This window comes from Dermochelys coriacea, chromosome 25, assembly GCF_009764565.3.
Source record: "Dermochelys coriacea isolate rDerCor1 chromosome 25, rDerCor1.pri.v4, whole genome shotgun sequence".
Taxonomy (NCBI): domain Eukaryota; kingdom Metazoa; phylum Chordata; order Testudines; family Dermochelyidae; genus Dermochelys; species Dermochelys coriacea.
Window position 1 is genome coordinate 6,556,748 of NC_050092.1, and position 23,033 is coordinate 6,579,780.

General features: G+C 43.5%; 1 protein-coding gene across 7 annotated transcripts in view; it reads right to left on the bottom strand.

Moving 5' to 3' along the window:
* Nucleotides 1–4,438: 4,438 nt before the first annotated feature.
* The window catches only part of NFILZ (NFIL3 like basic leucine zipper), a 60,963-nt gene continuing 42,368 nt past the window's right edge, over nt 4,439–23,033 (bottom strand). For 4 of the 7 annotated variants that reach the window (XM_043502636.1, XM_043502631.1, XM_043502634.1 and 1 more), the window contains exons 2-4: nt 12,337–12,496; nt 12,004–12,164; nt 4,439–10,129 (exon numbers count right to left, since the gene is read on the bottom strand). In XM_043502636.1, the coding sequence (XP_043358571.1) occupies nt 9,186–10,091 (906 nt within the window). In that variant the 5' untranslated portion in view covers nt 10,092–10,129; nt 12,004–12,164; nt 12,337–12,496 and the 3' untranslated portion in view covers nt 4,439–9,185. Of the gene's footprint in view, nt 10,130–10,494; nt 10,506–12,003; nt 12,165–12,336; nt 12,497–19,709; nt 20,008–23,033 lie in introns of those variants that run through there. The other 3 variants (XM_043502635.1, XM_038384337.2, XM_043502637.1) reach the window with 3 other exon arrangements.

Genomic DNA, 23,033 nt, shown 5'->3' on the forward strand with positions numbered 1-23,033 from the left:
GGGGCCATGGCCAAGCGGCTCACTGGGAGCCCCTCTGGGTTTTCCCACGGGGATGAACCAAGCTGGCATGTCAACACTGCGCTGCTCCGTCAGGCGGCATAGTGGTGGCTGGGTAGCAGCGAGAGCTGGACGGCTGCCCACGGGAGATGGACCTTGCTAACAGCCTCGACCGGATGAGCTGTGCTGATGTGCCTCACTCTGATCACCTCTGTGGTTTTGCTATTATAGTTTGAATTGCAGCAGCAATAAGAGACCCCGGTCAGGGTCCGGCGCCCCATTTTGCTAGGTGCTCTACGTCCAAACATAACCATGCAATGAAAAGATGGTCTCTCCCTCCAAGCCGGGGTGGGCAAACTACAGCCCCGGGGGCTGCATCTGGTCCTTCAGATGTTTTAATCTGGCCCTCGAGCTCCCGAAGCAGCAGCATATCCCCCTTCTGGCTCTTATGTGTAGGGGCAGCCAGGAGGTTGCACATGCTGCCCCCGTCCCAAGCGCGGCCCCCGCAGTTCCCATTGGCCAGAAACCACGGCCAAAGGGAGCTGCAGGGGCAGCGCCTGTGGACAGGGCAGCATGCAGAGCTGTCTGGCCATGCCTCTGCATAGGAACCAGAGGGGGGACAGGCCGCTGCTTCCAGGAGCTGCTTGAGGTAAGCATTGCCCAGAGCCTGCACCTCTGATCCCCTCCCATGCCCCAACCCCTTGCCAAGCCCTGATCCTCCTCCCACCCTCCAAACCCTTTGGTCCCAGACCGGAGCACCCTCCTGCACCCCCAACCCCTAATCCGCAACCCCACCCCAGAGCCCGCACCCCCGCCAGAGCCTGCACCCCAACCCCTTGCCCCAGCCTGGACTCTCCTCCTGCATCCTGAACTCCTCACTTCAGGCCCCACCCCAGAGCCCACACCCCCAGCCGGAGCCCTCACCCCCCCCCACACCCAATCCACCAATTTCATGAGCATTCATGGCCTGCCACAGAATTTCCATACCCAGATGTGGCCCTCGGGCCAAAATGTTTGCCCATTCCTGGCTTACAGTCTAAGGAACTCAGGGTGCACATCCTCCCTGACTTGTTCCCTCCATGCCCTGTCTTATAGCCAGCGCAGGTGCTGTACATGCCTTTTGTGATCAAGTCTTATCTCAGTGGGACACCTGACCACTAGGAAATGAATAGAGAGATCTCCAAGGGTTAGAATAATAGAATCATAGAATAACAGGGTTGGAAGAGACCTCAGGAGGTCATCTAGTCCAACCCCCTGCTCAAAGCAGGACCAATCCCCAACTAAATCTTGGTCGGGAGGGGCTGGAGCGCAGTGGCTAATGCAAGCCACTGGGAGTCAGGACTCCTAAGTCCTGTTCACGGGTCTGTCACTGACACACCATGTGACCTTGGGCAAGTCAATTAACCTCATTTTCTCCCTTCAGTAAAATGGATAGAACATCTCACAGATGGCAGCTGGGGGCCGAACCTCCATAGACAATTTCCATTGGCTTTCAATGGGTGCCCAATTGCTCCTCCATGCCTGTGAGTTGGATTGGTTCATTTACAACCCAGCCCTGCACAGCCACTGGGAGAACACTACGGGGGCTCTTAGTGGCAGAACTCCCTGGGGCATGGGGTGGAGCCCACACTGTGACATCCTTAATGCAGGCAATCAATTGCATCTCAGAGGGGTGTATCTGAGTCACACACCCTGCCAGAGCTTCTTGTTAGTAAAACTGCTAATGTACAATCTAAGCCTTGAAAAAAATTGCGTTCTACGGGTTAGCCTAGAAGAAAAGTTATTATTACTGATTATTAATAGCATAGGAGAGTCACAAAGGGCCTGATTCTCATCTCACTTACATAGGTATGACTCACTGACTTCAGTGGAAATTTACTCTGCTGTGAGCAAGAAGAGAATAAGCCCCCTTACAGGGGAATCTCCTGTCTGTGAACTGGGGTTCTTCTGAAGATACGAATGGGTCATCAGCTTTTCTCTGAACCACAGAAACTTTGAGCACTGGAGGGAGCAAGGGAGAGGTTTGCTATCTGAGGTCCCAGATCTGAACAGGGATTTTGCAAATGGGTTCTCTTTACAATGGGACAAAGCAAAATCCTAGATACAAAGGTCCCCTAACCCTGGGAGTGTCTGACACCCAGATCTGAATTTTGCAACACCTATAGAATGAAAGGCCGTCATGGGAGGTGGCAAACATGCACCGGGCAATCCTCAAAAGCAAGTGCAATTACATCAGCTGTGTCACGAGACAAACTGAAAAGAACTGGTAGGTAACATCCCGTAGGAAGAAAATCTAAGGGATAAAGGAGTTCAGGTGAGCTGTCAGTTTCTCAAGGAGACAATATTGAAGGCACAACTGCAAATTATCCAGGTGCAAAGGAAAGATAAGAAGAATGGTTAGAAGCCAATAGGGCTCCATCAGGAGCTCTTTAATGACCTGAAAATCAAAAAGGAATCTTACAGAAAGTGGAAACACATAAATACTACTAAGGAGGAGTGCAAAAAAATTACACAAGCATATAGGGTTAAAATCAGGAAGGCTAAGGCATAAAACAAGTTACACCTAGCAAGGGACAATCAAAGGCAATATGAATAGGTTCTTTAAATACATTAGCAATAAGAGAAAGATGGAAGAAAGTGTGGGCTAGGGGAGCTAACTGATGACATCAAGTAGGCTGAGGTGCTTAATGCCTGTTTTGCTTTGATCTTCATTAAAAAGGTTAATGGTGACCAGATACTCAACACAATTACTATTAACAACAAATGGGGAGGAATGCAAGCCAAAACAGGGAAAGAAGAGTTTTAAGAATATTTAAATAAGTTAGATGTATTGAAGTTGCCAGCTGATGAAATTAATCCCAGGGTATTTAAGGAATTTGCAGAAGCAAACTGCTAACAATTATCTTTGAGAACTCCTGGAGAACACAGGAGGTCCCAGAGGACTGGAGAAGGGCAAATATAACACCTATATTTAAAAAGAGGACCCAGGAAATTATAGACCAATCAGCCTAACTTTGATATCTGGAAGGAAACTGGAACAAATTATTAAACAATCAATTTTTAAGCACCTAGAGGATAATAGGGTTAGAAGGAATAACCAGCATAGATTTATCAAGAACAAATCATGCCAAACCAACCTGATTTCCTTGACAGGTTTAGTGACCTAGTGGATAAGGGTGAAAGCAGTAGATGTGGTATATTTTGATTTCAGTCAGGCTTTTCACACAGTCCCACATGATATTCTCATAAGCAAAGTAGGAAAATGTGGTCTGGGTGAAATTATTATAAGGTGCATGTACAACTGTTGAGAGATCACACTCAAAGAGTAGTTATCGATGGTTTGCTGTCAAACTGGGAGGGTGTATGAAGTGGACCACACAGGAGTCAGTCCTGGGTCAATATTTTCATTAATGATTTTGATAATGCAGTGGAGAGTATGCTTATAACATTTGCAAGCTGGGAGGGGTTTCATGCACTTTGGAGGAGAGAATTAGGATACAAAATGACCTTTATAAATTAGAGAATTGGTGTGAAATCAACAAGATGAAATTCAATAAAGATAAGTGCAAAGTATTACACTTGGGAAGGAACAATCAAATGCACATCTGCAAAGTGGAGAATAATAGAAATAGAATAGGTGGTAGTACTGCAGAAAAGGATCTGGGAGTTATAGTAGATCACAGGTTTAATACGAGTCAACAGTGTGATGCAGTTGTGAAAAAGGCTAATTTCAGACTGGGGTGTATTAACAGGAGTGTTGTATGGCAGACACAGGCAGTAATTGTCCTGCTCTCCTCAGCACTGGTCAGGCCTCAGCTGGAGTACTGCGTCCAATTCTGGGCACCACACTTTAGGAACAATCTGGATAAATTGGAGAGTCCAGAGGTGAGCAAGAAAAATGATAAAAGGTTTAGAAAACCTGACCTCCAAGGAAAGGTTAAAAAAACTAGACATGTTTAGTCTTGAGAAAAGAAGATTGAGGGGTGACCTGACAACAGTCTTCAGTGTTAAGGGCTGTTATAGAGAGGATGCTGATGAATTATTCTCCAGGACCACTGAAGGCAGGACAAGAAGCACTGGGCTTAATCTGCAGCAAGGAGATTTAGGTTAGATGTTAGGAAAAACTTTCTAAGTCTCAGGGAAGTTAAGCTCTCTGGACCAGGCTTCCAAGGGAGTTTGTGGAATCTTCATCACTGGAGGTTTTTAAGAGCAGGTTGGACAAACACCTGTCAGGAATGGTCTAAATTTACTTGATCCTGGCTCAGAGCATAGGGTTCTACTTGATGACCTCTCAAGGTCACTTTCAGTCCTATATTTCTCTGGTTACCCACCGCACAACCACACCTCAATAGGTGTATTTATTATTCCAGCCATCCCTGATTTGAAAAGTTTGGATTAGTTACAACTCCCAACAGACAATCAAATACACTTAACACCTTTCTGGCAAGAATGAAGATTTTATTAGGCACAACATCTGGACCCAGCTCTACAATACGGAGTGCAGATCTTCATAAATACAGTGGTTCTCTTCACATTAAGGGCATTCTTTCCCAAATGAACTTCAGGAGGAGATGGGGACTATTATTTCTGTAGTCAGGTGGCTTTCCTTGTCCTTTTACATTGTCTTGTCATTTATGTATGCAGCACCCAGAGAGTTCTAGGTGCATTCTAGACAAATAACCCAGATACAGTATGTGACCTGAAAAGCCTGCGACTTAAATGAAAACATCAATGTGACAGATAAAGAACAAAAATAGAAGGGAAGCCAGGGGGGGTAATGCTCAAAAGTTAGATACAGATTTTGCAGCAAGATACAGCCAAGAAGCATCTTTGGCTAACACTTTGCATCAGCCCAGTGTGTATTTGCTACTATCACAACATATTCTGCAGGGCTCTGTTAATTGAGTAGTAAGGTAAAACACATTGTGTGTTGCTGGCACCCTACTAATGGGGAGGTGGGGAAGGGGTATGAGGCTAAACCAAGGAAACAAATCCTGGGTGCACGCTCCCAGTTGTTAGGGGGTGTTTGAAATCTAACTCTTGAGCCAGATCCACATTTTGTGAATGGCCTCCTTCTGTTTTTAAAACAGTCAGAATCAGAACCCCGGGCCAGATATCCCCTGAACTTCCAAATCTAGATCTGGAACTAGAACCATAATTCGTGGCTTGAGCTCATATCTGACTTTAAGTTTGGAGACAGACATTATGCAGCTCCTTAACTGAGGTGCTCAGAGCATGGAATAGATAGATCTTGAACAAACTCATAGAAGAGCGACAATGATTTAAGGGTGTTAGGGAAGGATGAAAGTTGAACATAACTAAGTGTGTATGACTTATCTAAGGAATGGCTAAGGAAAGACCCTGATAACTATGTACAGTATTTGAAGCATGTACCTACTACAGAGGGAAAGGAATTCTTTGAGCTCAGCCATAGGATCTAGCCAGGTACTACAAGATGAAATTAAGCTGGGGAAAATTTAGGGTTGGAAATCAGCACACATTTCCTAATGGCAACATCTGTTAGATGGCAGAATAGTCTCCCAAGGGAAGGGAGGGGAACCCCATCACCTGGAACATTTAAAGTCTGTACACTATACTCAAGAATACATTGGAGTGGACAATTCTGGGCTAACAGGGATGGACTTGAAGACCTAACGAGTCTTTTCCACCTCTAGCTTCTTTACAGATCATTGTGCAGTGGCACCAAGCATCTCCAGGTGCAATTGCCATGTCTGTTTATAGTACCATGTAATTTCCCTGCCACTACTTAGAGATAAAACTCTGAATTAAGGCCCATCTCCACCAAGAAGATTCTTCCAGGAGTGCTATGATTGACCAGCGTAGAGATGCCACTGTGCCCTTGGGTCTAGTGTCCTGTAGTTACCTCTCCATTTCAACACAGTTTTTCCTCTGCTGTGTTTGTGAACCTGTGCAAGTGGGAGCCTCTGCTTTGGGGTTCAGTGAACACAGCACAAAGTCACATACTGTAGGAACAGCTGGATGGCCCTTCCACTTAGTATCCTGCTTCCAACAGTGACCAGAACCAAGTGCTTTGCAGAAACCCAGCCACACCCATAAGCACCTAATTGTGCTATACCATTGTGGGGCGCATTCTCCCAGAGATGGTGATGACCTGCGTATGCCCTTGAAACATGACAAGAGAGAACATGTTAGAATTATTTTGGCTGTGTTTGATTCCAAGGGCTCAGTTGCAGCTATTAGCCACTGCCTGATGCTGGGGGACCTACTCCCGCAGGAGCACCAGGAGGTTTAGAAATCAGGCTTAGTTCATGAACAGAAAAGGGCTACAGTCATCAGATAACTTATTCACAGTGAATAATTTGAGCAGCTCTGTCCCTGAGACAGAAGGGATGCCACAAGGCCGCTAGCTTTGGACACTGCTCGCTCAAATCACAAACTTCTGTCATGAAACACTTTCCCCAGCTATTGCTCAGAAACAAGTCTTTCCTTTCTCTGTGCTCAGTTAATGTAAGTGTAACTCACTGGCCAGTGTGTCCCACTGGCTGCCGGATCCACAGAGAATGTGGGTCTATTCCAGTTCTCCCCTAGTGATCCTGGCTCCTTAGTTTAAGCTGTAGAAACTCAGGGTTTCAGCTCTGGAGATTCTCAATTCAGTCCCTGCTGTTGGCCAACAGAGCAGCTACTACATAAACACTGTACACCCCTCTCTGGCAACTCTCTAAAGGAGCAGGAACAGGCTATTCTGCATGGCCTTTTCCTGTTCAGAGAGCCTGCTCCATCCAAGAAGTTGTTTTGTTCCATATTTGCAGGGCCTTTGCACTGCCACTTTCTGTCCAGGAACAGACCCAAAGGGCCAAAGCCACTAATACTATTATCTTTCGCTCTTCCAGAGTGCCCCAAAATGTGCCAGGTGCAGAATCTTGAGGTGAGTTACCCTGGGTGAGTTACATTTCCCATGATGTACCAGGATCTCCCTTCTAGGAGAAGGGCGGCCGTACGTCATGGGAGTCTATGGTCAGGGTGCATCCTGGGAGATGTAGTCTGGCTGGGGAACCCAGCTCACCGAGGAGAATAGGGGCATGAGGAAACCAAACTATCACTCTCATGAGACGTATTGGAGCATAAGCTTTCGTGGGTGAATACCCACTTCGTCAGATGCATGTATTATGCATCCGATGAAGTGGATAGTCACCCACGAAAGCTTATGCTCCAATACGTCTGTTAGTCTATGAGGTGCCACTGGACTCTTTGCCGCTTTTACAGATCCAGACTAGAATGGCTACCCCCCGACACTTGATTCTCATGAGGAACTGCAGCATTGTTGCCAAATTGAAATATTTCATTTTTTGTGCGTATGGTTTTTTTCAATGGAAAACTGAAATTTTCTACAGGAAAAGTTTCATTAAAAAAAATCATGTAGCTGAAAACCCCATTTTCTACTGCAAAAGAAAAATTTCAACCAGCCCTAGTTGTTCCATAACAGTGCCACAGCAGCCATCTTCTGTTGCCACCATTATTGTTGCCACGTGGGGGGCCAAATCCCTGAGGTAGCTTTGATGATCCCAGTCCAGATTTTTAATTTTCATTTAACGCTGGTCCCCCCAAAAAAAGGGGGGGGAATTTAAATCTGTTATATATTTCTCATGTTATTGATATTTTTGGTGAAATTTTTAATTCACATTTTCATGTAGCCCTTTCCAGGAGCTGCAGTGGCTGGGTTATTCAGACTCTCACTCGCCATCATATAAGTTGTTAGTTTCAGCCTCACTTGCTCTCCTGCTCAAACGTCACCTCCAGCTTGGTCAGATGTGGTGCAGGCCATATCACTCCCTCGTGTATCGCTGGCCACGAAACCTGATGTGCCGTTGCTCGGGGGGATTTTGGCTTCGGTACCATTTTCAGAATAAGATAGGTTCAAATGAGAAATGTTTTTGGTCCACTTAGTCACATCGTGGGATTTTTTTTTTTATTTATGGCACAATTTTAAAAAAGGCTTTTTTCAAAAAAATTTTATTTACAAAAGAGATTAAATGATGAACAAAACACAAATATTGTGTGATAGAATTCTCAATTACAAATTAAAAAAAATTTTTTTTTGCTCCCTCCCAAAAAAATGATGTAAAGAAAAATGAAATGTTGTCTTTTCTATTATATACCCATGCTGGTTAAGATAATTACTGGACATATTCAGTCTCGGAGATTTGATGATCCCGTGAAATACTGGCTCAGCGCTGCTCTTGTTTTACCCCTGTTTAAATCCACTGGGCAAGCCAGCTTTCCGATGTGATTCCACATTTACTTCCAGAGTAACTAAGCTCAGAAACTGGGTAACTGCTCTGCAAATTACAGCAGAAGCATGTTCTAATGTGACTAGAATGGGGAGCTCTGGAATCACTAGCACTGAAGGTATTCAAGGTAAGACAGAGTCTGAGCCATTACGGAATGGCTTAAAGGATAATTGAATCTGTTCAATACAAACCATCCAACTGGTTTCTTCTCACCCAACTGGTTTGTGATCCCAGTTCCCATTCTCGCACACACAAATAGTCCCACTGGTTAGAGGACTGCAAGGATAATGGGACTACAGATGAAACGTGATTGAATAGCATGCGTCTTAGATAGTCCGCTACCTCTTTCCAACACCCACATGTGTCCTGAGCCTGCACCAGGCATGCTGAGGTTGGCATCGTTGACGCTGTCTCTGTTCATTTGCTGTTTCAAACAGGAAACATGAATAAAGCTTTAATAGCCCCATCCTGTGGGGAAGAAAGTGGCCACAAAGCAAGAGGAGGGAAAATGGCTGCCACACCGAGCAACTGTAGTAGGGGTGTAGTGCTGTTGGAGGATCAAGCGCTGCTCACCATGCCCGTAACCTCAGCCTTCCCCATCCTCAGTCCTCCCCTCCCCCGCCTACCCCAGACCCTGCCTTTCGGCTCCAGGCGTGAGCAAAACAACAAAGTGAAACCCTATGCACCCTGTCGTACACAGAGCGATTCTGTGGGTCTCACTGGAACACGGCGTGTGGAGTTTTGGGGGAAGTACTACCACACCAGACAAATACCAGCCTCCATCAGGCCTTGCTCGCACCCATATCTCACATATTCAACACAAAACAAATTACTTTCCCTCTTCAGTGCATAAAATAATTATCCCCCACTCGCTCCCTCCTTCCCAGCCCATAGAGGAGGGGAGTCTCCTCTGCAATCTCAACGGGAGTCGGAGCCGCTCTCCTCCCAGCTGCTGAGGGCTTTAGTCTTAATTCTGAGTTTGTGAGGCAGGGCAGAATAGCTCCGGCCCCTGGAAGGGTCCTCTGCAGGGCACAGCTGGCTGCCACGGGGGAGAGGGGATATTTTGGGCACTTGTTGCTCATCATCTTCATCTAAGGTGCTTTTGGCACCTGGCTGCCCTGCCTCAGCCATGCTGGGTGAAGTGGCCAAGAAACGGGCATTGCCCAGCAAAGGGAACCGGCAAGTGTATTTCTCCAGAAAGTGGTAATTGAGGTAAGAGGGGCAGAGGGTGGATTTGAAGGCTGATTCGAGCCTCTCTGGCTGGTGAGGGTTCAGATCATACTGGGTGCCCAGTAGGGTCTGCTTTGGGTCAGAACTCTGGAGATTTCTGGGTGGGGAGAGGCCTTTGTAAGTAAACTCAGTGGGTTCCACCATGCGGGTTACAACGCCGTTTGTCCTAAAGCAGCCGTCCCGGGTCAGGGGCTCCACCTCAAGGAAAGGGGCGGCTGCTTTGTGCCCTCTGACATAAATCCCCAGGAAATCCTGGATGGAGCCGACCTGGTGGGCGTAGACATCCGGGTTGATGAGACCGAAGTGCAGCTTCAAGGCCAACAACTCGGCCCTGAGGAGGGCGTTCTCTTCACTGAGAGCCGACAACTGGCTCTCCATGGCAAAGTCATTGAGTCGTCTCTTTTCCCGGGAGCGTTTGGCCGCCTCGTTGTTCTTGCGTCTCTTCTCCCAGTACATAGTGTCCTTCTTCTCGTCGGGCATGAACTCCCGCTTGCGCCGCGAGGGTCCGCTTGTCTTGCTGCGTAGCAGCTTATTCTTGCCGTGATGAAGCCCCAGCCCGCTGAGGGTGCTTAGCGGTGCCATAAAGCTTTCCATGGCATCAGACACTGCCACTGTATGATGCTGCTGGGAACCTTGGAAGGTGGAATTCAAGTATCCATTATAAAACTGTGACCACCTAATTATTATTCATGTTCATTTATGTATGCAATTATTCATTTTTTTGGGGTAGTGCTATAAGGCCTAGGAACCGCAACCGTTCGTCCAGGCCCCACTGTGCAAGGTGCGATACAAACAGAGAACCAAAAGATGGTCTTTGCTCACAGTTACATCTATTCTCCTAGCCACTTTTGGAGCCAGATTTTCAAATGGTTGTCTGCACAACATGGGGTGCACAATCCTCACTTGTGCCTGCCAAATGAGTGAATGTCTGTGTGCTTGAGCAAGGGGCGGGAATGCAGGCCAAATTGACACTAAAAAGTCAGTTCGAGCCAACTACATCACTCAGGGGTGTGAAAAATCCACACCCCTCAGGGACATAGTTAAGCTGATCTAACCCCCAGTGTAGACAGCGGTAGGTCAATGGAAGAATTCTTCTTTCGACCTAGCTACTGCCTCTTGGGGAGTTGGATTAACTACAGCGACAGGAGGACCCATTCCATTGCTGCAGCGAGTGTCTACACTGAAACACAACAGCCATGCAGCTGCAACAGGCAACAAGTGGTTGTGCACATTTTGCTGGTGCAACTTTAATAATGAAAAGACAGCTCTGCTAGTGCTTATCCTCCTCCAATTTCAAAGCGCTTGACGAAGGAGATAAGTAGCATCATGCACATTTTACATCTAGGGGAGACACAGGGAAGAGAAGAGATTTGTCAAAAGTCATGTAGCAGGTTAATGGGAGAAGCAGGACTTGCACCTCTATCACCTGAGTTGCAGTTTGGTGTCATAGAATCATAGAAGATTAGGGTTGGAAGAGACCTCAGGAGGTCATCTAGTCCAACCCCCTGCTCAAAGCAGGTCCAACATCAACTAATCCTATGCCCTGGGGAAATTCTCCTACTTTAGGAGTCAATTTTGAAAATTTGGTTCTGAGAGCTTCAGGCATCTACAACTGTATGAACTCATTAATTATTTTACTTACTAATCAATTCTTATTTGTTAAATTATAAAGGGATTCTTAATGTGCTTTATCACACTCAACATCATGGCTTAAACTGACATGTCAGCATCTGCATGGCATGCATTTTATAACAGTGTTTTATAGCTCCATCTGTTAGTAATAACTAATAATAATAATCCTTTAAGTAGCATGCTTTATTGGACTCTTATTAATCAGAGCTGAATCTTGGAAATTTTATAACATTTGGACACTTCTTCCCTTCCCCTTTGTGCAATTGTAAAGTGCTTATATAAGTCATGGGACACAGCTCCATAAGGATTCCTGGGTGAAGCTGTGGGGACTTTGTTTTCATTGAAATTTTCAGGGGGAAACTTTGATTTTTCATTGGAAAAATATGTTTTCAGCTGAAAACTGCCAAAAACTTTGGACTAACAGCCCCCAAAAGTCAGTGTTCAGTGGAAAATTGTCAGGTTTGGAGCTTCCTGTTTTCAAATGAGAGATTGAAATTTTTGGAGGAAAGCAGACACTTTCTGCAGAAAACATTTGTTTGAAACTGTGGTTTTCCTTCCAAAGGAAAAGTTTCAACTGAAAATTTTCAATCAGCTCTAGCTCCCTGCATGTGGCTATCAAGGGGGTGGCCAGAGTAGGGGAAACATGTAGTTATTATTTATTATTAGGGTGACCAGATGTCCCGTTTTTAAAGGGACAGTCCCGTTTTTGGGGACTTTTTCTTATATAGGCATCTATTACCCTCCACCCCCTGTCCCGTTTTTTCACAGTTGCTATCTGGTCACCCTATTTATTTATTATTCTTTTAAAGGAGTCCTAAAATGTCCTATGTGCTTCTCAAAATACATCAAAGATCCCTGGTCCCAGAAACAATACCTCACTCACTGGGAGTGGTGTGGAGGGGCTTGACTACAGTTGTTGTTCCTGCTCATGGACTACAGGTGTGCAGTGGTGGAGTTCTGCACTGGTATAGGTGGTAGAACCTGTCATAAACTCTCTGGCAGTACATACAGCATTACAGTTGATCGTGTTGGCAACTGAAAAAGCAAAGCAAAAGAACCTATTTCACCCTGAATATGTTTGGGGAACCTCTGGATCAAAACTACTTTTGATCTCAAAGCATCAAAGGGAGACTTTGGCTGAGGACACTTGTTGTTTCTGACAGCATCACAAGGCAGAAACACTCTGTATTAGGTCTTAATCACTTACCAGGAATTGTGGGGCGTTGTATATGACTTGATTCCTTTTGTTAAATGAGTCAAAGATCACCACATGACTTTTTCACTGTGCAGCCCCATCCCCTGCAAGGGTGAGAGGAGCTTGCTTTCTCCCCATCGTTTTCAGTCCAGTTGCCTGGCATAAAGGGGCCCTGTGAAAAGAATTTGGATGGTCATAACAAAATCCAATTGTCCAGTGGAGCCCAGGAGTTCAGAGTGAGTCTGATCCCCAACCAAGCCAAGGGAGCCAGGCCAGAAAGAATAACAACCCCTCCTGACCCCTGAAACATGAACTGACCCTGAAACATGTATATTCCAGCAGGTTTGCTTAATCCTTTTAATTCTGAATTGATTTGCTCTGAGGTGGGAGCTTGCCTGAGATCCCACCTCGGCACTATTTGGAATATGGCAGGTGGCACAGGGTGAAGCAAGACAGAGTTTGAGAAGGGAGCTGAATGTGGATCAGCAGGGCGTGGGAATTGGACTAGAGAGAGGTAATCCTGTTGCAGTAGCCTAGAGGTGGGGCTAGGTCTGGTATAGTCAGAAGAGGCAGTCATGGAAAGTTCTAATCTGAGGCAAGATCTGGCCCTTGATAGTTAAGGGATGAAGTCTCTGCTGGACCAGAAATATGGGAGTTTCTATCTTGTACCCACAGAACCTAAACTCCACCTGTTATTTGTATCTCCAGCCAGCAACGCTTCAGATCTACCTAGGTGTCATTTGTCTCTGGTGACATCTTCTCAGCAGCACTGACCCCCATCACCCACAGAGCCCTATGTATCACACAATCAGCGTCCACAAAGGCAAGTGGAAACAGCTTAATATCAGCAAGAACAATAGATTAGTTGTGGGTCATGCATTTTATGCAACCAACATTTTCCAGGATGCACTGACATCACATAAGTTGCTCTCCAGCTCGAAGTCAGGCGTGGTTTCTGACCAGATTCTGATCTCAGAGTAGGAGCTGCCATCCCAACTCTGAACACAGCTCCTTCTAGTCCAGCATCCCATCTCTGGGAGAGGGCAGGGCCAGAAGCTTCTGAGAAAGGTGACACCCCCATCTCTCATCCTCTCATTTGCACTCATGTTGTTATTTTTGTTAAAACTCCACCCTCCAGAAATTGCTCCTTTCTGGAATGAGACATTTTCTTTGTGCTGCTCATGTCCGGAGTCAGTGTAGGCAGAAGGAAATCAACATTTGTCCCTAATAGCTTCCTCTTCCTAGTGTTATGATATACAGAATCTGTGCAAAAGTTATACCCTTACAGCATCTATAATGCAACTAGCTAATTGTGTTTCTGTGCATGGAGGAGGAAATTCCTGAACTCTGAGGAGCTCTGACACCAGATCCAAATTTTACAGTTGGTCCCTAGACTCTATAATGGACCAATCCAAAAATATGGATGTGAATATCCAGGACCTTGTTTGGGGGGAGAGGGGAGGGGCTGATTTACATTTACACTCAGACCCCTTTATTCCACTCTACAAATGGGTGTAAATTATGTTTGAACTCATTTCTATGCAGCCACTTTACACTGCATGAGAGATTCTCATTTACAACTAAGATCCCTTTAAATGTCTCCAGCAATGTAACCTGGCCTTAGAGTTCAGACCCATCTTCCCTTTTCCCCCTTAACTCTTTCCTCAAGCGGCATCTGGATTTCTTTTTAGTGTGAGAGGTGTTTTTGGTTGTTTATTTTCTGAAACGAAAATCTACTTTTGATTATGAATAAGCTTAGCTCAGGGTAATATGAGGGGTGTGTGTGTTTGTTCACGTAGCTGTGTTATTTAACTGCCACACACAGACACATATACGCGCACACACATACACACCGTCCCCCTCAGAAGTTAAAAGTGATACAAAATACTTGATTTTTAAATACACTTCCAAATAAATTAAAGGACAAAGTGAAGCACCATCTGTGGGCCATATTGTGATTTCAGGAGTGGATGATAAGACACGTTCCAATCTCACAGACACGAGTGTCAATCCAGAGAAACCCCACTGAAATAATTGGAGTTACTTCAGTTTTACACTTGTGAAACCAAGAGCAGAATCTGGCCCACTTGGGAGGCAGAGGATTTTAAATCAGCACAGAATTTGACCCACTGATGTTACTGGCATTACTTCTGCTGGTGTAACTGAGATCAGAATTCACCCAATTGTTACTCCAGAATTACAATAGTGCCAAGTGAGATTAGAATCTGGCCCAGTGGAGTTACTCTGGATTTCCACTGATTCAATGAGATCATTATCTGCCCACAGTGAGCATAGTATATGTTCACAACAGAAAACCTCTGCAGAAGTTCAATTAACGGGTGCACACACAGACCCCGTGTCATGAGCAGGTTATTAGTCAATACAGTTTCATTCTACCCTGCAATGTATTAACTTTCTTAGTAACAGAAAATGCAATCTGTGGTTTGGTAATATTTCAGATCACGCGCTAAAACCTTCGACCTATTTAAGACAAAAGTTTACCAAGTTCTAATTACTCAAATTCCTGCACATGTTATGTTTGTATTAATGCAGTGTTTACCAGATGCTATTGAGGAACAGGCTTTTTTAAAATTAATTGTTGGTGAGAGCAGACAGCTGGGAGCAAAGCAGAGTAGGGTCAGTGGTTTACATTCAGGGGGCTTCAGGAGAACTTCTTCTTTGGTTTCTATTTCCACAAGATTCCCTGTCGGTGAACATCACTTTGAGGTTCCAATGAACCCAAAACTCAAAGCAAAATTAACTAAGAAACCATCTATAAATTAGAAGAAAACAAAGAAAGAAGAAGTGGGACCGCTAAACACCGAGGATGGAGTGGAGGTTAAGGATAATCTAGGCATGGCCCAATATCTAAACAAATACTTTGCCTCAGTCTTTAATAAAGCTAATGAGGATCTTAGGGATAATGGTAGCATGACAAATGGGAATGAGGGTATGGAGGTAGATATTACCCTATCTGAGGTAGAAGCGAACAGCTTAATGGGACTAAATCAGGGGGCCCAGATAATCTTCATCCAAGAATATTAAAGGAAGTGGCACATAAAATTGCAAGCCCATTAGCAAGAATTTTTAATGAATTTGTAAACTCAGGAGTTGGACTGTATGACTGGAGAATTGCTAACATACTTCCTATTTTTAAGAAAGGAAAAAAAAGTGATCCGGGTAACTACAGGCCTGTTAGTTTGACATCTGTAGTATGCACGGTCTTGGAAAAAATTTTGAAGGAGAAAGTACTTAAGGATGTTGAGATCAATTGTAAATGGGACAAAATACAACATGGTTTTACAAAAGGTAGATCGTGCCAAACCAACCTGATCTCCCTCTTTGAGAAAGTAACAGATTTTTTAGACAAAGAAAACACAGTGGATCTAATTTACCTAGATTTCAGTAAGGCGTTTGATATGGTGCGACACAGGGAATTATTAGTTACATTGGAAAAGATGGGGATCAATATGAAAATTGAAAGGTGGATAAGGAATTGGTTAAAAGGGAGACTGCAGCGGGTCCTACTGAAAGGTGAACTGTCAGACTGGAGGAGTTCCTCAGGGATCGGTTTTGGGACCAATTTGATTTAATCTTTTTATTACTGACCTCGGCACAAAAAGTGGGAGTGTGCTAATAAAGTTTGCAGATGATACAAAGCTGGGAGGTATTGCCAATTCAGAGAAGGCCCGGGATATCATACAGAAGGATCTGGATGACCTTGTAAACTGGACTAATAGTAATAGGATGAAATTTAATAGTGAGAAGTGTAAGGTCATGCATTTAGGGATTAATAACAAGAATTTTAGTTATAAGCTGGGGATGCATCAATTAGAAGTAATGGAGGAGGAGAAGGACCTTGGAGTATTGGTTGATCACAGGCTGACTATGAGCTGCCAATGTGATATGGCCGTGAAAAAAGCCAATGCGGTCTTGGGATGCATCAGGCAAGGTATTTCCAGTAGAGATAAGGAAGTGTTAGTACCGTTATACAAGGCACTGGTGAGACCTCACCTAGAATACTGCGTGCAGTTCTGGTCTCCCATGTTTAAGAAGGATGAATTCAAACTTGAACAGGTACAGAGAAAGGCTACTAGGATGATGCGAGGAATGGAAAACCTGTCTTATGAAAGGAGACTCAAGGAGCTTGGCTTGTTTAGCCTAACCAAAAGAAGGTTGAGCGGAGATATGATTGCTCTCTATAAATATATCAGAGGGAGAAAATACCGGAGAGGGAGAGGAATTATTTAAGCTCAGTACCAATGTGCACACAAGAACAAATGTATATAAACTGGCCATCAGAAAGTTTAGACTTGAAATTAGACGAAGGTTTCTAACCATCCAAGGAGTGAAGTTCTGGAATAGCCTTCCAAGGGAAGCAGTGAGGGCAAAAGACCTATCTGGCTTCAAGATTAAACTCGATAAGTTTATGGAAGAATAGGTATGATGGGATAACATGATTTTGGCAATTAATTGATCTTTAACTATTCATGGTAAATAGGCCCAATGGCCTGTGATAGGATATTAGATGGAGTGGGATCTGAGTTACTACAGAGAATTCTTTCCTGGGTATCTGGCTGGTGAATCTTGCCCACATGCTCAGGGTATTTGGGGTCAGGAAGGAATTTTCCTCCAGGGCAGATTGGAAGAGGCCCTGTGGTTTTTTTGCCTTCCTCTGTAGCATGGAGCATGGGACACTTGCTGGAGGATTCTCTGCACCTTGAAGTCTTTAAACCATGATTTGAGGACTTCAATAGCTCAGACATAAGTGAGAGGTTTATTGCAGGAGTGGGTGGGTGAGATTCTGTGGCCTGCATTGTGCAGGAGGTCAGACTAGACGATCATAATGGTCCCTTCTGACCTTAATATCTATGAGTCTATGAGTAACCCAGCAAAGCCATGGATTTACTATAGTTCTGTTTAAGAGCACAAAACAATTGCTGGTGCATGACATGGCACAGTTGCAAATCTATCAATATGGCCAGATTTGCCAAATTGCTCAAGCACTAACACTCAGGGCCAGATTCTCAAAAGAATCCAGCTTCCATGTGGGTTCCAAGCTTCTGGGCTAATCTGGCCCTGAGTGCCACAATGAGAACTGCAGGGAGCTGAGTGATTTGAAAATATGGCACCAGCTGTAAATGCTGAGAAACTTGAAAAACTGGTCCTTTGGGCAGATTCTGACTCGGAAGCATATTTTAACCTTTCTGGGGTATTAAAAATGATGGATTATAGATATATCTCCTCCCCTCCTCTCCCTTTATCCTAACCCTCTTTGTTGTCTTTCTGTATTATGACGAATCTGGTATTTCGGTATATTTGTTGCATTGGGAAAAATTAATTTTTAAAAATGATGGATGCAAATTCAATCATTAATTTCCTGGACTTGAGAAATGCAGGTTGTTCACAAGGGATATGATAGACTAAATGATAGAAAGTTAGCCTGGAGTGGAGTATTTACAAACCTTTAAAATAGACGTGAATTACATATACATCTCTCTCTGCATAATGTGGAAATTTATTGCTCTTCAGCTATAAAAGTATTAGATCACGAAGTCATCAAGGGATGATTTTATAGTGTTTTCTCCAGACCTTTCACTCTGCCCAATTTTAGATAACTCCAGTATTGGGGATTCCCATCATGTCCCCTGGGACACTATACAACAGTTACAGCTGGTTTGAAAATACATAGGTTTTCCCCTGTTAATTTTTTTGGGAGAAAAAATGGTTCAGTTGCTGAAATTTTTCACAAAAAATTGTCGACTTTTTGGCAAAATACTGAAAACTGAAATATTTCACCCCCAAACTGAAATATTTTGGCCAAAATCTTTTTGAGGTTTCAGCGCTCATTTCTTCAACCTTTTCTACAGAAAGCAGACATTTTTGGAAAAAAAAAAAATCCCAATTTTCTGTCCAAAAAAACCCCACCCCCCACTGTTCCTCTGATATTCTTGTTAACTGCTGGAATTAGCCTACCTTGCTTGTCACCATGAAAGGTTTTCCTCCTTCCCCCCCCTGCTGCTGGTGATGGTTTATCTTAAGTGATCACTCTCCTTACAGTGTGTATGATAAACCCATTGTTTCATGTTCTCTGTGTGTGTATATAAATCTCTCCTCTGTTTTTTCCACCAAATGCATCCGATGAAGTGAGCTGTAGCTCACGAAAGCTTATGTTCTAATAAATTTGTTAGTCTTTAAGGTGCCACAAGTACTGCTTTTCTTTTTACGAATACAGACTAACACGGCTGCTACTCTGAAACAGTTTCAAAGGAAAATTTTGACCAGCTCTAAGCATTCCACCTTGGTTTCCATACCTTTCAAATCCTTGCGGCTGTCACGGCTCCCAATGATTGTTAATGATTCAATCCATAGGTACCATATTTAGGACCTATTTCTGATCCAATTTAGGCCGGTGTAAATTAAACATGAAGTCAATGGAGATACTTTATAAACAAGATCAGAACCCATGTCTAATCTTCACTGCATTTTCTTTTTGTGAAGAAGTGACCTTTAATATTTTAAAAATAAGATTTACAATATACTGAATATGTTATTGGTATAATGATTGACTAGAATAAGTTTCCTTTTTCAAGTAAGATGGGCAGATCTTTGCTCCCAGGTTCATCAAAGTAAATCTAGAGTAACTCCACTGACTATAGAATTTGTACTAATAATGCAATAATTAATTATAAGAATACTTTGAATAACAGATATGAGAAATATATAACAAATATACAGTTATAATCATTTCATTGTTGAGGTGGAGGCATTTCTGAATCCATATGATTGCTTTTGTTTCCTACAGGTTGTTTCTTTTGTCTGACAGACTGAAATCTTTAACATCGAAGTGAAAATAATGTATAAATTATGGCCAAATATTTTGTAATTTGGTGCCTAAATCTAGTCACCTACATCCACCTTTAGGCACCTAAATTAAAACAGTCTAATTTCCAAAGGTGCTGAGCACCCACACATCCATTTAACATCAGTAGACGTAGTGGATACTCAGCATTTCTGAAACACTTTTACTTACATGCCTAAATATGGATTTAAATACCTAACTTTTGACTTCCACATTTGAAAATTTCCCCCTATGTTTTGTACATATACACACCCAGGTGTTCTCTGTATGTGTACAGTGTACATCAAAATAATTTCAGAAGTAACAACTATCTTGAGAGCAATGGTGCACAAATGTTTCCTGCCATGTCCCCCTTCCCATTACCTGTCATCTGTAACTTTTTTTTTTGCAAGTTGGTAGAAGGCATGAATAATTTATTTTCATTACTAAATGTATAATTAAAAAGGTTATTAGGAGTAGCAAACACGAAGTATTACAAACTGCAAACATCTAATTTCAAAAGAAAAATAAATTAACCACTCACATTAACTATTCCTTCTTGAGTTCCTTCTTCTTCCTATGCCCTGAAGTGGGACTGGGATCCCATGGGTCCCACAGGACCTGCTGCCATAATAGCAGGAACGGGATAAAAATTCAACAAACAGTGCAAGAGCGGGTGGGAGTGGGTATTGTGTGGCGGGACAGAAGTGGGATTAAAAATCTTCCCTCGCTGCAAAAAAATGAACGCCCCAGTCAGCAGCCACCCAGCTCTGAAGGCAGCGCCACCACCCGAAGGAGCGCAGAAGTAACGCTGGCAATGAGGCACTGGTAAGTCTGCTGTGAAAAGTGATATTTGTATGTTTGTTTTTTAAAAGGTCCAAAGGTTCTTTGCACATACACCCCTGCGAAGAATCTCTTGTGTGCCCTGCACCAGTTTGCGCACCACTGCTTTAGAGAATAAATGTCACTGAGAGATGCAAACTAACTAATCAGAATGAATCTGCAGAGTAATTTACAGAAGTATCTGGATCAATCCGTTCATTTCATCCTCCCAGATTTTCACCACTCGGGGGCCATTCCTTGGGTGTGCAAAATTCCCCCCTGAAGTCAATGGAAGGTTTGACAGTACGAGGAATGCTGGAACAGCCTGCAAAGGTGAAAAATGCCAGCAACAAACCCCACATGTTCTGCTGACCTAAATGGAGGATCAATCCAATTTCTCCTAGCCCTCTTATCAAATTTACATTTTATCAGCTTAATACTTTGGAGAACCAATCTTGCAAACTTATATTGATGTGACTAGTCTTAGCTCATACAAGTAATACCACGGACTTGAATTGGGAATGAAGTCTCACGTATGTAAGGGTTCACAGATTCAGACTCCAGATCCTCCAACAAACAGGGACATGTTCTCTAAAATTTGGGACCCCACCCCGCCCCGTGCCGGCATGGCTTTGGCAGGTCCTCAGCTTTGCAGAGCAGAAGAACAGAGGGGTGATGATAATCAGAGCCAGTGCGAGGCATAAGCAAACGAAGCAATTGCTTAGGGCCCCAAACAACTCAAGGGGGCCCCCTATTCACTTTTTATTATAAGAACTTGCCTGTTTTAGTATTGGGGGAGGATGAGGCAAAAATATTCTTGCTTAGGGCCCCCAGTGGGCTAAAACCGACACTGAGGATGATGACTGTAATGACTGGGCAAACTCTCCTTCCATTTACACCCACTGGGCCTGATTCTCTGTTGCTCTGGCAGTGTAAAGGGGCCTGAAAGGGCGTGAATGCAACTTAAACCACTTGAAAGTTCCTTTACGCTGTCATAGTGATGTAGAGGGACTGTAGGGTAATTGAGACTCAGACCCATTGGTTTCAGTGAGGCAGCTCCATTTTAACTTTGATGGGAAGCCAGTCAAAACACAGCACTCTTAATATTTGTGGACATTAACATCGTGTTGCCCTTAAAACCCACTACAGTCCAGACACAGAGGAGGAGTCCAGGACAATTTAAACCCGTGAATAAGGACTATAAGTGTGTGTGCAGGGGACTGAAGGATCTAGTCCTTAACTGAATCATGGCTGTGTCCTGTGTTGTATAGAGAAGCAATAAATAAAAGATTAAAACAGGTCCGTAGGCTGCATCACAGATGGCAGGGCGGTGAGCACTTTAATATTTACATGTGTATTTATGTATTAAGGAGTACGGTTTAGCAGTTCTACACTAAAAATAATTGGCGCGCTATAGGCTCTGTTCACACTGGTGTAAATCGGGAGTGAGTCCATTGAGGTCAGGAGGATTATATTAGGGTGATATTGGTGTGAGAGGAAAATCAGGCCCCTCAGCTAACATTGTTGCTCCATGTCAAGCAAATTCATGCCCATTTTTAGCCTGCCGGTACACAGTATGTACAGAACTGCAGAATGCTCCATGCCCATTTCTGCATACCCAGGCAGACAGAAAATTCCATCTGCTTCATACTGAATCTGGTAGAAACTGTTGCCCCAGCAGATTCTTAAAAAGTGAAGATCAATGCACAAAGATAAGCAAATAATTTTCTGAGGTCTGCTCCAGCTCTTAAAATGACTCCTCAGCAAGATGAATATGAGAGGCAGTCTATACGCAAAACAACCCTTTGCTATTCAGGGCTATATATGGTCTTATCTTGCAGCCGGGCCCCAATTCAGCAAAGCTCATAAGCATGTGCTGAAGCCCATCTCTATTAACACTAGGGAGACCAAACAGCAAGTGTGAAAAATCAGGACAGGGTAGGGGTAAATAGGAACCTATATAGGAAAAAGACCCCAAAATCGGGACTGTCCCTATAAAATCAGGACATCTGGTCACCCTAATTAACACCCACATCCACATTCTTGGGGTAATGTATTCCATGAGAATATATGTTATGATAACTCAAAAACTAATTGCCCTCCAACAATGCAGTTTCAGGATGTTGTCACCTAGGCACCTGTACACAATTCAGCAAAATGAAATTTTAATTTAGCATGAAAACAAAATTCTGTATCAAAAAAGTATGTGGGATATAAATGTACCTCAAACGTGTTCCACTGTTATCCTGTATTTTTAGTAGTCTATGTACACGTTTGTTTCTAGTGAGAGTATTTTGTACTGTAATAGTGGTAACTATAGGTTTCAGAGTAGCAGCCGTGTTAGTCTGTATTCGCAAAAAGAAAAGGAGTACTTGTGGCACCTTAGAGACTAACAAATTTATTAGAGCATAAGCTTTCGTGAGCTACAGCTCACTTCATGAAGTGAGCTGTAGCTCACGAAAGCTTATGCTCTAATAAATTTGTTAGTCTCTAAGGTGCCACAAGTACTCCTTTTCTTTTAGTGGTAACTATGTCTCCCTCACTAAGTTGTTTTTTACATAAATTGTATGCTAATTGATAACGCATTGCAGTGAAAATGGTTGCAGCATACAATCGCCCTTTAGATGGAAGGTACTCCAGCGATGTGTGAAAAGAGCATATAGGCTCACACTGAATGAGATTTCTGCTACTTCTTTCTATTTGCTAGTTAAATAAAAAAATTTTGCCTAAAACATTACGTTAGCTTCTGAATGTATTTCGGAAACAAAAGTCCCCCACAATACAATTAATGTAACTTTTTCATGGCAGTGGTTTTTAAATAAAACTTTTTCTCTTAAAACATTAAAGTATTGGTTTCTGAATGCATTTGGGGTACAGACTTCCCCCATGACACAGTTAATGTAACTTCTTTCTCAACACTAGATGAAGGTTAAATCAATGGAATATAAGCACACGCTTAAAATTAAGTGTGTGCTCAAACATTCTGCATAATTGGGGACTTAATTCTTATCCAAGCAAGATTGCCATTGACTTCAGGGAGCTGATA